At 39.7% G+C, this 17286-nt stretch overlaps 1 protein-coding gene across 1 annotated transcript; it reads left to right on the forward strand.

Annotated features, from left to right (window-relative positions):
• The first annotated feature begins 13046 nt into the window (after positions 1-13046).
• frrs1l (ferric-chelate reductase 1-like) lies at positions 13047-17065 on the forward strand. Its single transcript, XM_008432618.3, has 5 exons — positions 13047-13599; positions 13862-13946; positions 14859-14997; positions 15905-16151; positions 16231-17065. The coding sequence occupies exons 1-5, from the start codon at positions 13395-13397 to the stop codon at positions 16401-16403; spliced, it is 849 nt and encodes a 282-aa protein (XP_008430840.1). The 5' UTR covers positions 13047-13394; the 3' UTR covers positions 16404-17065.
• The last annotated feature ends 221 nt before the right edge of the window (positions 17066-17286 follow it).

Raw genomic sequence — 17286 nt, forward strand, 5'->3', positions numbered from 1 at the left:
TGAGGGTATTTAGACCGATCCTATCTGGTAATCAGTCAGGTAATTAAATATTATGTTAATTGAAATAATTTCAGTTATTAAGCAGTTCCTGTTAAAACAAAGCATTACATCGCCAGCCTAATTAAAAATAAAGTTAATATTCTTCAGGTGCTCCTTGTAAAAAAAAAAAAAAGGAATCAATGTAAGTATTGTGTTTGTAATAATTTTTCATTGAAAAGAAAAATAAATATTTAAGTATTTAACTTTTTGTTAAGGTGATAAAAAAAAAAAAAACTGGTTTTAAAAACATGCAACGTCCAGTTGTCTAGAACGGGAATGTCAGACTCTTCTACTGCTAGATTTTCAGGACGTGCATTGTCAAATGCTCCTGTACGCTTGTATTCAGCCCCCTTTACTCTGATACCCTTAAATAAATTCCGCTTTCTTCAGGAATACTTCAGTAATCTGTGAGTTCATTAGTAAATATGGAAAGAGTTTGGTCAAACTCCAAAACTACCGAGACATTATCATGGGTCTAGACTGAGCAAGGAGGGCATGAATCGAAGAAACAGCAAGAGGCCCACGGTTTCTCTGGAGGAGCTCCAGAGATCCAAAGCTCAGGTGGGAGATTTTGTTTACATTTAACAAATCTGGGCTTTTTGAAAGAGTGGCAGCTTTCTGTTAGCCATATCAAGCACAAGGAAGAAGACTGTCTGTTCGAATAAGACCAAAACGAATCTTTTTGTCCTACATGGTGGAAAACTGAGACAACGTATGATCATAAACATCTCAACGGTCTGCTATGATGTTTGATGAAACCTCCCAAATTCTGTCATCTCATATTTCTACTTTTACTTATTGTCGGTCAGTTTACTTGTCTTTTTTTTTTAAACGTATTTTTATTCTTTTTTTCAGAGATCATCTTAAAGGATTAATAAATGTGAATGTAAAAATAACTGATTACATTTGATGAAATTATAGTGTTACTAAAATATTTAAACTTTCCAAAGATCTGTCTGCAAAGATGTCACATTCCAGCACTGAAAACAATCATTTTATCAGTAATTACAGAGATAGAATTGCTTCAATAAGTTTGTAACATTCAGTACAGTTTTATACAGAAACAATAAAAAAGCAAAATTGTTGAAAGACAATGATTTGCCAGACTTTTGGGAAATGTCTCACCAATCCTTCACCAATCACCAAACGTTTCACATCCCAACTTTTTAGGCCTCATTGGTTCATGGAAATGGAGGCCTAAGGAAAAGCGATTGGACATTCAAAAGCTGCAGGCAAGTGGTGTGGGGAGAAGAGTGGATTATTTGCATATTTATAGGTATGCATAACTCAAATGAGGGGAAGGTATGGAATCACATCCAAGACATGTCTGAGCACGAGGGGATTACACGATATAAAAGAAAGATCTAAATCAAACATTTTTTGTTTCAAATAGTTTAATCACTGCACCAATGAGAATCTTAAATACTGACTGATATGCAGGCTAACTTGACATTTTTAACGAGCCGTTTGAATTACAGGCGCTGATGTAACTTAGTGAATAAGGAGAATTTAAAATGTTTTTAAATATAAACTAATGTTATAAATGCAAAATGCTTATTGGTCAGGATTTAAAGTGCATGTGTGTGAGTTCTTGCCTTGCGTGAGCAGAGGTATTTGTAAATCACGAGGAGAGCAGGGCTGCAGTGATTTAAGGCCCTCGTCGGGTTACATCCAAGCAAGACCACAACAAAAAGAGGCAAACACAAACAAAACCACACAGTTTCGCCCGCTGTGTGTTTTTCTTACGAGACATGAAGATGTGGTCTGCAGTTGCTTCCTCGCGCTTTAAAGACATGCTCTTTACATTTAAGTTGTGGACCGCCTCTCCGGCCCCTCCTCCACTCTGACTGCCCTGTGGTGAGGTGGTTATTAAGATCACGGTGCGTCTGAGTGGCAGTGATAACCGGCACCCAGGTGCCACTGGCACATGGTGTTTAATTAATTTATGAGACCGCGGGGTTGGTTTTCTAATTCCATGCAGCCGGAACCGAGGTGTGGCGTGGAGATAGCTGTGAAGAGTTTAGGTCTGGGTTTTCAGGCAAAGGCGAGGTGTGTGCATGCGTGCATGTGCGTGTGTGTGCGTGTGTGTGTTATGGTCGTATATCTATTTTGCTGGCAGTTTGGGAGCTGACCTCCTTGTTAGTGGAACATTAAACATGTACGGAATATTTTTACCCTGACTTTTAATCACGCCTTGTGATTGTAAGTTAATCATAGGCTAAATGAAGCTGATAATGAGAGAGGCTCCATAAGTGTTAATATATCAGCGTGAACTCCTCCTGCACCCTAACCAGGTCATGGACTGGGAGCAATGAAAACAGAGGAAAACATGTAAGACACAAGGAGAAACCAGCGGGAAAGTTTGACATTTTTCCGCTTCTTCTTTTTTTAATGAATCGATGCTGAAATTGTTTCATTTTATGCTAATAAAACAAGCACTTTTTAATCTTATGCAGTACCTTTTCTGCTTAGTCGTGCAGAAATCCTGGTTTGAGGATGAACATTCGTAACTTAATGTACCTTATAATTAATTGTCATGACTTTTGGTGTAGATAACAAAGCCTACGTAGGTGTTTGTAAACTTTAAACCTTGAGTATCCTTTAAATTTGTTATTTGGTTTAGAAAAAAAATGCAAATTGCATCAGTGTAAAATTGTTAGATGCAACTTGAGACTCTTACTAAACATACATTATACATTTTCTATACAGATGTATTCACCAATAATCTGATTAAAATTACTATGGCAACAATTATCAGGTGTGATAACTGGGATTAAGTGTCTTACACCCCTTTAACTACTACTGTGGTTGTTTAATTTCAGCCACACTAGAAGGTTTTTGAGACTTCATGAACATCAAGTCATAACCTCACATTCACACTTAAAAAATCTGTCCTGTCTTGGCATTTCAGGCACATCGTGTAAAGAAATTACTTGTCTACATTTGCCATTGCAGATTATGCTTATATGAAATGCAATTTTAGATTTTAGAGAAAAATCATCTAAAATACATTTAAAGTCAAGGCTTTGAATGACCTCAAGGAAGCTTGGAGATCTACTTATCAAGCCCTTTTTAGAGGATAACAGAAAATGTGTCAGTTTGAAAGAAAAATATTTATTGATTGACTCAAATGTCTGCATATTAAATGAGCATTAAATTTACTGTCCAGCCCATCAATAAAAAACCCCACACCAGATTAAATCAATAGTTACATAAAATAATCCTCATTTTCTCAAAGAATCAGTAGTACATAATGAAGCCGCCCTGGCCTGGTTTGAGCTCCAGATAATTTAGCATTTTTCTCTCAGCAGCTGCAGGATCTTTACTGAGCTGCTCTACATCTGTATTCAGGGCTCATCTTTAAAATCGCTTTTACACAGTATACATATGAGGGAATTATGTATTTCAGCCTTTACTGCTTCCATAAACTACTCTCATATATTAGCTTACACACCATAAATGTTAACACTACATGAGTCTTCACTGCACATCGGCAAACAGCCTCACCAGCTGATACCACAATGGAAACGAGTGATTTATTGAAGCTTCATATAACTTCTGTCTCTGTGGGAGTTCACAGTAAAAGGACTATAATCTCTGCTAGTCAAATGTTACAGATAGACTCTATAAAATAGGCTTTTACGGCCCAGGAACAGGAAGCATTATGACTTCCTCAGTCCTACGTGTTGAGGTCTGACACGTCTGAAGGCAGTAAAAACAGTAGAACAAAGATTTTTAGGCACAAATCTATAAAATATTAATATCTTATTCTCCTGACAAATATTTGGGAGTGACATTATAATAAAATTCAATAAAATCACAGTTTCCATCAAGTTGTTATTTTCCTCTCGTGAGCAGTGACATGTTAAAAAGTGAAAGATGTCTACATAATGCCTGAATGTGGTTTACAAGTTGTTGCGATGGATCGAGTGGCTTGGCAAAGCTGGACTTTCAGGCTAGTTTAGGTTTAATTTAAATTTAGCTTCAGCTTGTGTCTTTGTATGCTAAATAAATACAGGAACTGGCTCACCTGAGACACCACTTAAAGAAGAAACTCAAGAATCTAGTTTGAATTAAGAAAAAGAAAAACATAGAGTGACAAAAGCAGTCTAGAATTTAAAATAATTTGTGTTAGCTGTGATTTATAGAAAGAATGTCCTGTGGTGTGGTACTACTAGAAGAGTTATTTTCAATGAGCGTTTCACTTAATAGTTAAAAACACTGATGCTAAAAAAGAAAACTGGAATCAAAATAAGCATTACAAGACAGATTTTGTGACCATAAGCGTACAAATGTAATTGTTCTGCAGGCGTCAGGACAGTTTTTTATGCATAGAAGTCCAAATATTTCCACCAAATTAGTTTTCTAAAATGCAAACTTATTAGGTTGTTTTATGTCGTGTTTAATAAATTTGACTCTATAAGAGTCAGGAACAAAATATAACCAAATACAAGCTTGAGAAAGAAATTTAGTGCCAGTCTTAATGACTGAAGTGGAGCAGAATGACGATGGGGTTTAATTATCAGACACAAACTAATTATCACCTCTTGGTTCCAGCTTCATAATTAATGCACAAACATATCAGAGGCATTGATGTTTCTCTTCTCCAATGGGTTGAAGTATTCCTAACAGGCCATCAAATGTTGTCAACATCCTGAATCTTACCCAATTCAATCAATAGCCGCACAATCTATTCAGGGTAATCCGTCACAAAGATTTCAATCTATAATTTAGAGAGTTGGCGCTCTGCTTTTCGATTCATCTTTGATGTTAAATTCATGTCCCAGCTAGGCCTAAGTCTTAATTCGCTCAGATATCCTGACTCCCAGGCGGCTCTTCCTGGAGCAGCAGGGAGATGCAGAAGGAGGAGAAGGAGCGAGGGGGAGAGAAGACGGGGAGGAGAGAGGAAGAGGCACCAGGAGGACAGACCTCCCGCTGAACTTGGCCCGCTTCCAGCTCTCATTCAGCTAAGTAATCAGCTGCAAGCCGTTCAGTCACACCGGCTTTGAACAAACATATTAACATTTGGGTGCTCATCATGCCCAGGAACATGCCATCATTACATTAGCCATGCAGATGAAGGAGATGTATGTCTTCCCGACAGCCTGCATGGAGGAGCGTTTGTTCCTGTTAGCCAGGAGGCGAAGCTTGGTGGAGCCCTGCTGGGAACTGGTTTGAGGAAGGAGTCTGGTAAAGACTTAATGACCAGCGGAAAGTTGGGATTGTACCTTACGTTGTGGCAGGCTGATGTTCCATGTTAGACTATTTTTGATCAAATGAATTATTTAGATCATAATCAGTAGCTGAAACTGTCAAATCTATCAAAATCAGTTCTAAGAGACAAATCTTTTGATTTTTACTTAAAAAAGACAGTTATTTAGGAGAACTGAAAATAGTTGATCAATCAAAATGATTTCATGTCACATAATTTCTTATTTACCAGTTATTCATTTATGGAAAATAAGCATATACTGTAAAGCTACAGCATATACACGAGGATAATTAACACTGCAAAGACCCACCTCCTCCTGACTCTGATTGGTTGTTTTTGACCAGGAGCGGTGCATTTCTCCAGAAGGCAATAGTTGCACTTGGGGGTCATGGAGAAGTTTTTTTGTTTTTGTTTTTTTTGGCAGATTATGTCTCATATTTACACTGTTAGGACATGGGCAACAGTTTTAACAAATATGTAGACAACATTTCCTTTTAAATAAAAGTTACCGTACTTTAAGGACAGTCGGTGCAGCTCAAACAGATGTTGATACGGATAGCAGATCGTGGTGCTCCCTGATCAAAGGGTACCATCTCCCACATCCAGCCCAGGAGGAGCTCTCGGCCTGCGGGTCTGACGCCTCAGAGGTGCACAGCAGCAGCAAGCAGAGCCCCATGCAGCTGGGCTGGGATAACCTCCTGTGATTACACCCACAGGGGTGAATGTCAATCACGCCGTCTGCCTGGATGTGTGTATCAACCTGCAGGTGTGTGAGAGACAATGCCCGCGATGGCTTGATACACTCCTTGCATCCTCAGACGGCGTGTTGGTGCGTCGGAGTGTCTGTATGCCCGCTGCCCAGCGATGGCTCGCTAGATTGAGCTGTCAGTCGGCAGGCAGCAGATGAAGATTAATGGAGCGAGCAAACAATAAGAGGCTGGCAATGATCATAAATATGCTAATGGCCATTATCAATACACGCTCACCGACATGCATAAAAGAGAAAGACAGTGTGCGTGTGTCTGCGTGTGTGTACAGTGTTCATGCAGCAGAGATTTGGGATAGAAGGTGACTCAGGTTACTGAGTTAAAATCATCCCCCCTTCCCTCGGGAAGTTGCACAAACACACGCGCGCGCGCACACTCATTTTTAGACAGGCAGCGTGTTAGCTGCCTGATGGACGGGCGAGCCAAGCCTCCCATGTGTTATGTTTGAGCTACAGAAAGGGGAGATTGGGGCTTATTGAGGAGATGACATGATTGGTGTTGCATTAAAACGTGTTTATTTAGTGAGGTTTTTTTTTTTTTTTGCGGCGTGCGTGTGGGAAGGGCAGCGGATAGCAGGGATGTCGGTGCCAAGCCTCTGATTAAGACTACAGGATCAACTAATGGCACAATGAGAGGCTGATTAGGAGTGGAGAAAAAAAAAAAGAGAAAGCAGAGGGAGATAAAAAGCCATAGATGGACAGATCTATTCACTAAAACGATGATGGAGGCTCTTTGTTGTCTCATCCCATTCTGTTGCTCTCTGGGGTCCTTCCTGTCTCTGCAGCATACACTCATTTTTTAAATGAAAACCCTCTTCCTTTATCTGTCCTGCAGCCTCCCCTCCTCCCTCACCACCCATCTGGGTCACCCGGCACAAAAAGCAGCAAAAACACTGAGTTCAAACTAAATCCTGGTCATCCACTTCATCACTTGATAACCCACTTATTTTGCTACTTTTCACCCCACTTTGAATAGTCCATAGGGAAACAAGGGGTCTCTCGGGACCCTCTGACCTTCTCCGTCCTTTAACCACGCCCGCATTCCCGCTGTTAAACCGCGGCACACGTTCACTCTTTGCCCGATTCTGTTAAAGGGTGTAGGGTAGTGTCGATGGATGGAGCGTGCAAAGCAAACATGGAGAAGTGGTTATGATTGGGGCTAATGAGCTCACATGGGACACAGGGATGGAGAAGTCAAGCCTAGTTTAGCCCCCCCATCCCCTAGAGGTTCACTGGGACCCCTTAAGTCATGTGTGGTTTTATTTATGTGTATGGTTATTATGCACCTGTTCTGCTGAGGCAGTAGATAAGCATTCATGGAGCGCCTTGTAAAAGTGTTCGTACCCATTAAACTTTTTCACGTTTTGTCACTTAAAACCACAAACTTCAGTGTGTGTCTTATTTTGAGATTTTTACATGAAAAACCAATGTAAAAGCACTGCATAACCAAGGAGTTAAAGTTATTGGATAGATGGTTTTCAAAATATGTTTTACACATGAAAAATCTTAACGTGAGTAGGTATTTAACCCCTTTAACTCTGAAACTACCCAACTAAAATCCAGTGAAACGTTGTCCAATTGTGTGTCATTAAAACTCAGGGATAAATTCAGTATTTAAATTAAGGCCTCAGAGGTTTGTTACAGAACGTTATAGAACAAGAACCATCATCAGGGCCAGATGGAGAAGGTTGTTGGGAAGCGTAAATCAAGGAGACGTAGCGAAACAATATCCCAAATTGTGAACATCTACAAAGTATGACACAACTTCAAACTAAAGAATGACACTTTAACCGGTAGGCAAGAAGAGAAGCAAGTAAGAGTCTGGTATCTAAGATTTTTATTTGTTAAAAAGAAAACCTTTCTTTTTCTTAGCTTTCATATGAAATCCCAATAAAAAGTCTGAAATTTGTAATATGATGAAGTCCAAGAAAGTTCAAGGGATGTCAAATAACACCAAGCATTACCATAAAGCCATTGCTGGCTGATTGTTGCTGAAACTGAGCTGGAGGAACTCGAGACCGACAGATGATTGCCAACACTTCCTCTGTGTGGGTGTGTGACCAGGTGTGTGTCTCATTACCATGCATAGTGTGTCAGTGTTGTCCAGGAGCCTGAGCCTCCTCGTTTACTCCGGGGGGAAGTTATAGATTACTAGCTGCAGCAGACGGGGGGCCACCGGAGAGCCACCAGAGCCCACAACCCAGTACTGCAGGCTGGGCACAGCTCTCAGCTCATCAGCCTGTCTCTGGAGGCTGCGGAGCTTAACCTGGAGCAAGGCTCTGATTAACCAGACTAATGACAGTAAGGCCCCAGGCTCCCACTGCCCAGCACTATAATCACTTCTTAAGGCCCTGACCAGTCGGTGTGTCTATACAGAGAGAGAGCAGCAGTGCAGCTTAATGGATAACTCCACCGACAACAAGCATTTTAAGTCAGCTGTCAATACAAGCTTTGAGAGCCGCTCACACAGGAGGAGAGTGACGTACGAGAGGCTGCAAATTCAGGTTTTGTAAATGCGTGTTTCCATGTTTGTCATCTGAATATGAATGTGTGTCACCGCAGTCGGCGATGTTTAATGAGCGCCGATCAATGCCTCATCTGCGCCTCCTTATCGGTAAAGCAAACATTTCACCAGCACAGCGGACCCCTCCACCCTTTGGTACACACTGAGATCCCTACAGTCAAACAGCACAAACCAAACCTTGTGTGCAAACAGGACAAAGATGCTCCTGCCCCTGTCCCACTAATACGGAGGATTACTCTGTGAGTGTAATAAGTGTTCACTGGTAGGGACGGTTGTGAGGGCAGGAGGGGAGGGAGGTCTAGAGGGGAGAACATGCCAATAGTGCTTACTGTGAGCAGAGTGATTTCTGACAAGTCTTAAATGAATCCCTGTGGGTGGGCATCCCAAACCTGCTTTATGACTGTTTGTGTGTGAGACACAGAGACAGCGGCGGTAATAGCCTGGTGTTATAAGCAGGGTGAAGTCGATAAGTGATCTCACCTCTGCCTGAAAGAGAAAGAGAGAAGAGAGTTTAAAGTGCCAAGACAGCAGCTTGTCTGTTTCTGTTATTGTAGGGAATAACATAAACTGATTATCTAAAGATAATCCAGCATGAATCACCTAGTAGTGAAAGGGGCAGAGGATGAGAAACGGTTAGCTTCACTTTATTAAATATTTCCTTATAATGATCTTCTTAACATTTCTTTTGAAGTTAAATTTGGTCTTTCTTTAAAACTAAATCTAGAGAGTTACATTAATTTATTAAAAAAAGGCTAACAGTACTCTCATTTGGCAGAAAACAGGCAGGGGATAACCTGAAGTAATAGTGCCTTGAGTGAGCGCCTCCTTTTTTTTTTTTACTTTAGCAAACAGATTAAACATTTGACCAATTTTTAAGTTTGCTGTAATGAATGCAAAATGGATGTAGGATAATTTTGTTCAGGTCTGACTTGTCTTAGAATTGAGTTTTTAATGTTAAAAACTAAATCCAAAGAAGTCGTATTTCCACAAATGTGTAGTCATTGTGTAAAGCTCCCACTAACCACTCAAACAAATGATTGGCCATCTTTGGGGGATTAAAAAAAGAAAAAAAGGGCTTCACTGGAGAGAAAATACTTTTTTAGAACAATTCTTTGGTGTGATAAAATAAAATCCAGCTTTGATCAGGTAAACCTTTCCGGACCATCAATTTGTACTGAAGAAAAAAAGCTGTTGTAGTGAAGATACAAGCCTGCAGGGTCTCCTATTGACTGACAGCTCTCACTAAGCCATCCACCCTCCTGCTGATCTCCAGCAGCATCCCGGACTCACCTGCCGTGTGCATGCTCAGAACAGTGCGAGGCACAAACCATGTGTGCTCTGAGCTGCAGCTTCCCATGTGCAGGACAGACAAACCCATGCATGCTCTCACAGCAGCTGTGTTTCTGAATGGACCCAGCAGACATTGTTCTGCTGTCACTGACTCGTCTCATGGGCCCAGGAGACACACTGCTGACATTTACTACCTCTTTTGCACTCCCCCACAGCACACACACACACACACACACACACACACACGCACGCACACGCACGCACGCACGCACGCACACTCACACTCTGACTCTTTCCTTTCTCATTCTTTCCTTCTTTACACCATCCCCATCAAGCTCCTCAATCTCTCTCCCTGTGCCATGATATACGGGTATGGAGGTGAGGATATGTGTGTGTTAATGAGTGGCCCTTTAAGGCTATTAGGCTAAGATTGGTACGCCCAGAGTCCCTCATTACCCAGCAAGCATTGCCCCCCACACGGAATGGTAATTGGTACGCAGAGAGGGAGGGTCGAGGTAACCGTAGAAATAATAGGAGGATAAACACGGGATAATTGGGCGGATCGAGACCGAGAGGAGCGATTGATCAGGATGATTTGTGTCAGCGCAAGGGAGAGAGAGTGTGCGCAGAGAGCAGGGAGGTTAAAGGTCACAGTGTTGCATGTGTGCACATGTATGTAGACTTGTAGCGTCACCTCAGGGTGAAACGCCTTTATGTGCTCAAAGAAATGTGCAGAATTAAAATGTTCTAGTTGGCTAATTCATTTCAATGAAGTGGCTGTTTTTCTTGCAGGCAATGTGGCTCACAACCCAGGGCGCCAACGTCTTAGGGAGCAGCTCAGGAATTAAAAAAAAAAAAAAAAGTTATGCTACTTGCTTATTTGCTTGTCCATTGGAGAGTGGATCACATTGTGTTCAAAGCAGGAAATAATAAAACCTAATGTAAACATTCAACACCACTCTAAGACCAAACAGGAAGTTACAGCCGAACATCATGAAACCCCCTTCAGTTCATGTCTAATGCTCTGTTCAGATGGTATGGAAGCAAAATTCCGTTTAGTTTCTTTTCCAGATTAACTGCACAGAGGATGATGAAGAAAATAGAAAAAAAAATTATTAAGAATTTTTGTGTTAGAGGTTGAAGTTAGTGGAATGAGTCAGGTTTAAGTCTCGGACATTACTCAGTATCAGAGCGACAGCATGGAAGCAAATATTTATGAACTGGAAGCTGACTGAGAAAGAAAAAATGCAGCTGTAAACTTTTGATTGTGTCTGATTGGAGGATTACACCTCAGCACTGCTTAAATGGCTTTTTCTATGTTGTTAAATTAATCTGATATGCATTTGCTAATCTTAAATTTAAAAAAATGAAGATTCATACTTTCTCAAAAATATTGTCGAAACTTACTTTGGTATAGCAACAACGTGTAGCAACTGCATTTGACAGACTTGTCAACTTTTGCTTAATGTTTTCCTAAATGCACCGTTTGTAATTATTGAAATGTTTTCTCCATTTCTGAATTGATAAAAAAAAGTGGAGGTTCTTATTCATTTATTTTATTTATTCATTTTTTACACAAGACGATTTAAGAATTTGATGTTGACTTCATTTTAAAAGGCAGTCAGACTTCATGGTAGTTTCTCCACACAGTGTAACATCAGCATCACCTGCAGGATCCTTATATGAACAGCAAAGTTTACCATCTTTCTGTCATTGTTGAGATTTATTTTCAGCTTTCTTTCTTATTAATTTCTTAACACTCCTTATTTTCAACAAAATAAAAAAAAATGCTTAAAAATAAACTTATTTTAAAAAAACAAAAACTAAATATTTAATTTGAACTTATAATTTTTTATTTTTGGTCATTTCATTGAGGTTGGCATCGGCAGATTTTGTATCCAATTTGTAGTTTGAAATTGCTGAATGTGGTCGTTTCTAATTCTAAAATACCTAGAGTGAGATTAATTTTAGATGAATAACATTGATCTTTTCAATTCAAAGTTAAATGTATTTGTAATTTATTAATGTTCATTCTCAGTGGAACCCATAAAATTAAATGCAACAATTCTAGTTTGTCTTGTTCTCTTCAAAGTTTCGTATTTAAAACAAAAATCTTTAATTTACCTGAATATGGAAGGAACCTGAGAGCAAAGTTTAAACGGTGGGTTAATGTCGCCCTCAAGTGATCACAGCTGACATTGCAACAGCAATTTGTCTTTTTGCTTTCATGTGATTTTGAAATGTTAAAATCCAATAAAAAAGGTTTAGAACTTTTTTTTTGCTATGTTCTGTTAAGAAATAGTGGAAATATTGTCTAGTGTAATTTATAAAATTAAATATTGAAACATTTTTACAGCATTACACTACTTATATGATGCCACATTGAAAACAGCGATCAATATTTAGGGGGAAAATAAAGTGGGACTAAACACTGATGAAAACCATTCCAATTCTCAAAATACAAAAGAGGAATATTAGATTTTTCAGCATAACCTAACTCAAATAAATGTGGGAAGATGGTCTTTGTGGTTTTTCATTAAAAAATTCTTTCTTTCCTGTGTGTGGCATGTTTTTGAGTCATTTCTGTTTTTATGTAACATACGAGTATGTAACAGTACCAGAAGTAGACCTACAATGCCTGACAACATTCAGCATTTTTTGTCATGCTACAACCACCTTCACTGTATTTTAGTGGGATTTTATGTACTAGATCAGCTGAAAAAAATAGAAGTGAAGTAGAAGAAAAATTAAACATGGATGAAGAAGGTTTTCCACAAATAAAAATCTGAAAAGTGTGGCACACACATGTATTTAGTCTTCTAAATAAAAGAAATAAAAAAAAAAGCGTTTTGGCAAGTTTTGAAAATTTGAAAATCAATACGAAGTGCCTGCCTTTGGGCAGAAATTGAGTTTTTAGGTGTAAAGCGGGTATGGATATTAAAATTAGAAAACAATGTATCACATTCCTTCTACTTAAACAGCGAACTAGTTCGTGTCACTCTGTCAAATAAAGTCCAAATGCCCTGAAGTGATATACATGCAGAATAAAAAATAAGGTGTGTATTTATATATAAAAAAGGAAAAAAAAATTGGTTTGATCTGATCTGAACCAAAATGGTTCGCATTTTGTGTCTGCTGGGATTGTTGCGGAAACAAGAACCCTTATTGATCGGCCCTGATGACAGCACGTCGCGGCTGCTTATTGGCTGATACATGAGGACGGAACCATTCATCAAGCTGAGAGATATGACGGATTAAATCCAACCAGAAAGAATTAGGTTTTGGGGTTTCACTGCGGATTAGGGCCACGTTCCTCTGTTACGTGATTGGATTACAAATCTAGGTAATTTTACGAGAAATTAGCCTGATAATCTCACAGAGTGAGCGACGCCGCATCCCGTCCCATCTCTGTGAAAACAGAGACAAACGGCATCAGAAGATGACTGCGTGACGCCGCCATGGATGAATCCGCAACCATTAACACATTCAAACAGAAATGAGGACCAGCCTCGACCCTTCTTCCGTTTAGTGTTCGCGTATCACCTCCTGCTTCATTGTTAGTCATGGTTTGGTTGCGGAGCTTCGTGCGGCTGACGATAATGCTATGCCAGAGCGGATGGTGGGGAGTCGCGTCGAGCCCCACCGACGAAGGGGCGCTTCGCACCGGCCACGGCGACCACGGAGAGCCGGGCCATCAGGAGCATCACAAGGATTCCTACAGCACATTCGCCTCCGAGTTCCTGGAGTCCAGATATTTGTCTGATGATGGTAAGGATCTGGTTCTCTTTGGATGAAATCCAGGAGGGTATACGTGAAGAAAAATGTCAGCCTGCGGGGCCTAGTAAGAAAAACAAAAAGGGGAAACGTGCTTTGTGTTGAGTGTAAAGGCTGTTCAGCACCTAGGCCAGCTCCCTGCTGATCCAGTCTCCTCCTCACACACACCTACCGCACACAGCAGATGGCCTCTCCTCATTTGGTCCAGTTTATCATTAGAAACAGATGATTGCTGTTTTGTTTACGTATCTTGCAGGTTATCCATTCCCCACAGCTCCACCAGTGGATCCTTTTGCCAAGATCAAAGTCGGCGACTGCGGAGTTACCAAAGGCTGCATAAGGTCAGAAACATCACAGCCATTCATCCTCTGTTTCTAAATTGATGTGCTGCTGCATTTTATGGACGTCCTCTTATCCGAGCTATAGGGTGCCTTGCTATAAGATCCACTCTCCTTAAATCCTTCCCACATTTGGTGAAATTACGATCACGTGCATTTTGTTAAGATTTTGTGAGCTAGATCAACTCAAAGCAGAGTTAAAATTATACACGGTTTATTTTTCTTTTTAAATAAATAAGATGTCAAAAAGTGAGTCCAACGTTTGCATCAAGTCCTGAGGCAAATCTTTGTACTACTGCTTTTTGCTGGTACTGCTGCTGCAGCCGTGGGGGTTGGTTAGGGGAGGAGGATTTCTCTTTCAACTTGTACGATAAAGATTAGAATTTATCCCATTTTTATAAATACTTCAAGGTCAGTCTGACTGGATGAAGAGTGTCTGTGAAAAGCACCTTTCAAGTCGTTCCACAAATTGTCAAGTAGATTGAGGTCTGAGCTTTGACTGGTTCGTTTTAACACTGACTATGTTTATATCTGAACCTTTTCAGATATAAATGAAATATCTGGTTGTGTGTTTTGGGTTGCTGTCCTGCTGGAAGATAAACCTGCGCCCCAGTCTTATATGTTTTTATGATGTACTTTGTGTTTGTCTGCCATATCAAACCCTGCTAAAATTTAATTTGTGTTTGTAAAGTGACAAAATGTGAAGAAGTCCAATGAGCACCAACACTTTTCTAAGAAACTGTAAACCTAAAAATTCCTCATAGACTATTACTATGAATCTGAATAGGACGTATTCATTCATTCAACAAAATGCCAGAGTTTATGTCAACCTGATCTCTGACAATGCAAAGCCTTTATTGCAGAAGGTTTTGAATGTGTCTTTCCTGTTGACTGACGCGTCCTGTACACGTGCAGGTACGGGAAGCCGGGGTGCGATGCAGAGACGTGTGACTACTTTCTGAGCTATCGCCGCATCGGTACAGATGTGGAGTATGAGATGAGTGCGGACACAGACGGCTGGGTCGCTGTGGGTTTCTCCTCTGACAAGAAAATGGTGAGAATCTGTGCAACACCCGCAATCGCTTCTCCTGTTTGTAAATGTTCATATTCATATTTGCTATACTAATCAAAACATGCATTTTCTTTCTAAAGTAACGTGTCAGAAAATAAATAGTTTGCTGTTTGATTGACCAGGTTTGTATTGACTGTATGATAATGAAAAGATTGAGAAACAGCAAACATGAAGCGACTTTAACAGTCAGAATGTGTTACTCACTTACTTTTAGACAAGTTAAGAAAGGTTTTTTTTTTTTATCTTAGACATGTTTTTGTTTAAACATTTATTTAACAAACAAAAGTACAAGATATATGATTAATAGAGCCTCTTTCTGGGACTTTCTCTCTCAAACACAGTTTGAGAGAGAAACACAGTTTGAGAGAGAAAGTATTGTTGGAAGAGCTCAGTGCCTAAAGGCAGAGACTGGACTTCTACTGGATACACATCATTTTCAAGTCGTCTGATGGTGCAGCATGAATAAACACATGAGCAACATCTTTGGATACAACTTTTGTCGCTCCACACCGTCTGTCACTTCATCCACAAGTACTACATGACGCTGTTTGTTGCTACTCCAGTCAGAAACTATGGTGACTATGAAATATGCTTAGAAACTATTTACAAAATACTTACACATATTATTGTAATGTATTTATTCTGAGATTCGGTAAGGCTTCCTGAAATAAGCACGTATATTTTTAAATACTGTGTATATTTTTTCCTTGTAAAATGCCTTGAGACAATATTTGTGGCGAATCGGCACTACAACAATACGCAGGTTAAATATGTTGATATAGGTTTTAAAGAATAATTGGCATCAGCTAAACCAGCATCACCAGTATCCTCAAATTACATCACCACTAAACAAACTCTTTTCTTCTCTCGACGAACCTTTCTGACGCAGGGTGGAGACGATGTGATGGGGTGCGTTCATGATGACAATGGACGTGTGAGAATCCACCATTTTTACAACGTCGGCCAATGGGCCAAGGAGATCAAGAGGAACCCAGCTCGGGATGAAGAAGGAATCTTCGAGAACAATCGGGTGACCTGCCGTTTCAAACGACCGTTGTATGTCCCAAGAGAGGAAACGCTGGTGGACTTACATCTTTCCTGGTATTACCTGTTTGCATGGGGACCTGCCATTCAAGGTACGTAAGAAGACCAAAACATCAGTCTGACTTCTTTACAAGAAATTGCAGCATAACATAGTCCCCACTGCACCAACAGGTTCCATCACAAGGCACGACATTGACAATCCTCCGGTCAGTGACCGCATGATCAGCATCTATAAGTATGAAGACATCTTCATGCCCTCCACAGCCTATCAGACCTTCAATTCTCCAATCTGCTTGCTGCTCATAGTAGCTCTCACCTTCTATTTGCTCATGGGGACGCCATAATCAAGCACAGCCAATCACACTGTTTAGGAAGGAGTTGGTTGTTCAGCAATAAAAAAAACAAAAATGTTGGTTGCCATAATGAAATGTGTACTTTGCATAGATAAGGACTATCTTAGATGTATGGAACATGTTAGATTATAGAAGCATCACTCATCTTGACAAATGAATAAACATGTTATGGAGGAGAAATGTGCTTCAGATATCTGATAATACAGTAGTTTCAAATTAAACAGACTTTTTCAGCATCTTTTGATTTAGAAGACAGTGTTTACACAAGCCAATGGAAAATCTGGTAGTCATTTCAGGATCCTGCTGTTTGCTGGCAACTTGTGTGGAAACTTCCTGGAATGCGAAGAGGGAAGAAAAATTACACAAAAGAACGTCCTTCCTGTTCCCTCACAGTGTTTGTGTGGGAACAAGCCAACATCCTCCTCAACCACAGCAGTGACTTGCTTATAAAAGCAGAGAAAACACAACTGGCGATATTGTCTTACATAAGCAATATTTTATTGAACTGGTAATACTTTATTTCTGCATCATGCTGTTTATGTAGCATTTTAATCACACATTGAAATTCCAAAAAAAATGTAAATGTTCAGGACAGAAAATAAAAAAGAAAATTTAAGTATAAAATATAAAATAAAATCTTTTCTCTGTTTGAATCTATTGCCTTTTTTCCTCACACAGTACATGTCTTTGTAATAATTAAATGTACTCATAACAATGTGTGTTTAGCATTACGGACTGCTTGAAACACAATAGTTACACATCAACTTCTTCTTTCTATTTCTACCTTTATAACATTTTTTAGCAGCTGTTCAAAAAATTGCTCAGTAATTTATTCATTTATTTTTTTATAAAGTCAGGTTGTTTAATCGTAAAC

The sequence above is a fragment of the Poecilia reticulata genome, chromosome 16 (assembly GCF_904066995.2).
Source record: "Poecilia reticulata chromosome 16, P_reticulata-male-v2, whole genome shotgun sequence".
In the NCBI taxonomy this organism is placed as follows: domain Eukaryota; kingdom Metazoa; phylum Chordata; class Actinopteri; order Cyprinodontiformes; family Poeciliidae; genus Poecilia; species Poecilia reticulata.

What these genes read in the sequence shown, in the direction of transcription:
- frrs1l (XM_008432618.3), top strand. Translation starts at nt 13,395, where the DNA reads ATGGTTTGGTTGCGGAGCTTCGTGCGGCTGACGATAATGCTATGCCAG. An exon ending in TCTCCTCTGACAAGAAAATG is followed by an intron (nt 14,998 to 15,904) that starts GTGAGAATCTGT and finishes TTTCTGACGCAG; the next exon opens with GGTGGAGACGATGTGATGGG. An exon ending in ATGGGGACCTGCCATTCAAG is followed by an intron (nt 16,152 to 16,230) that starts GTACGTAAGAAG and finishes CTGCACCAACAG; the next exon opens with GTTCCATCACAAGGCACGAC.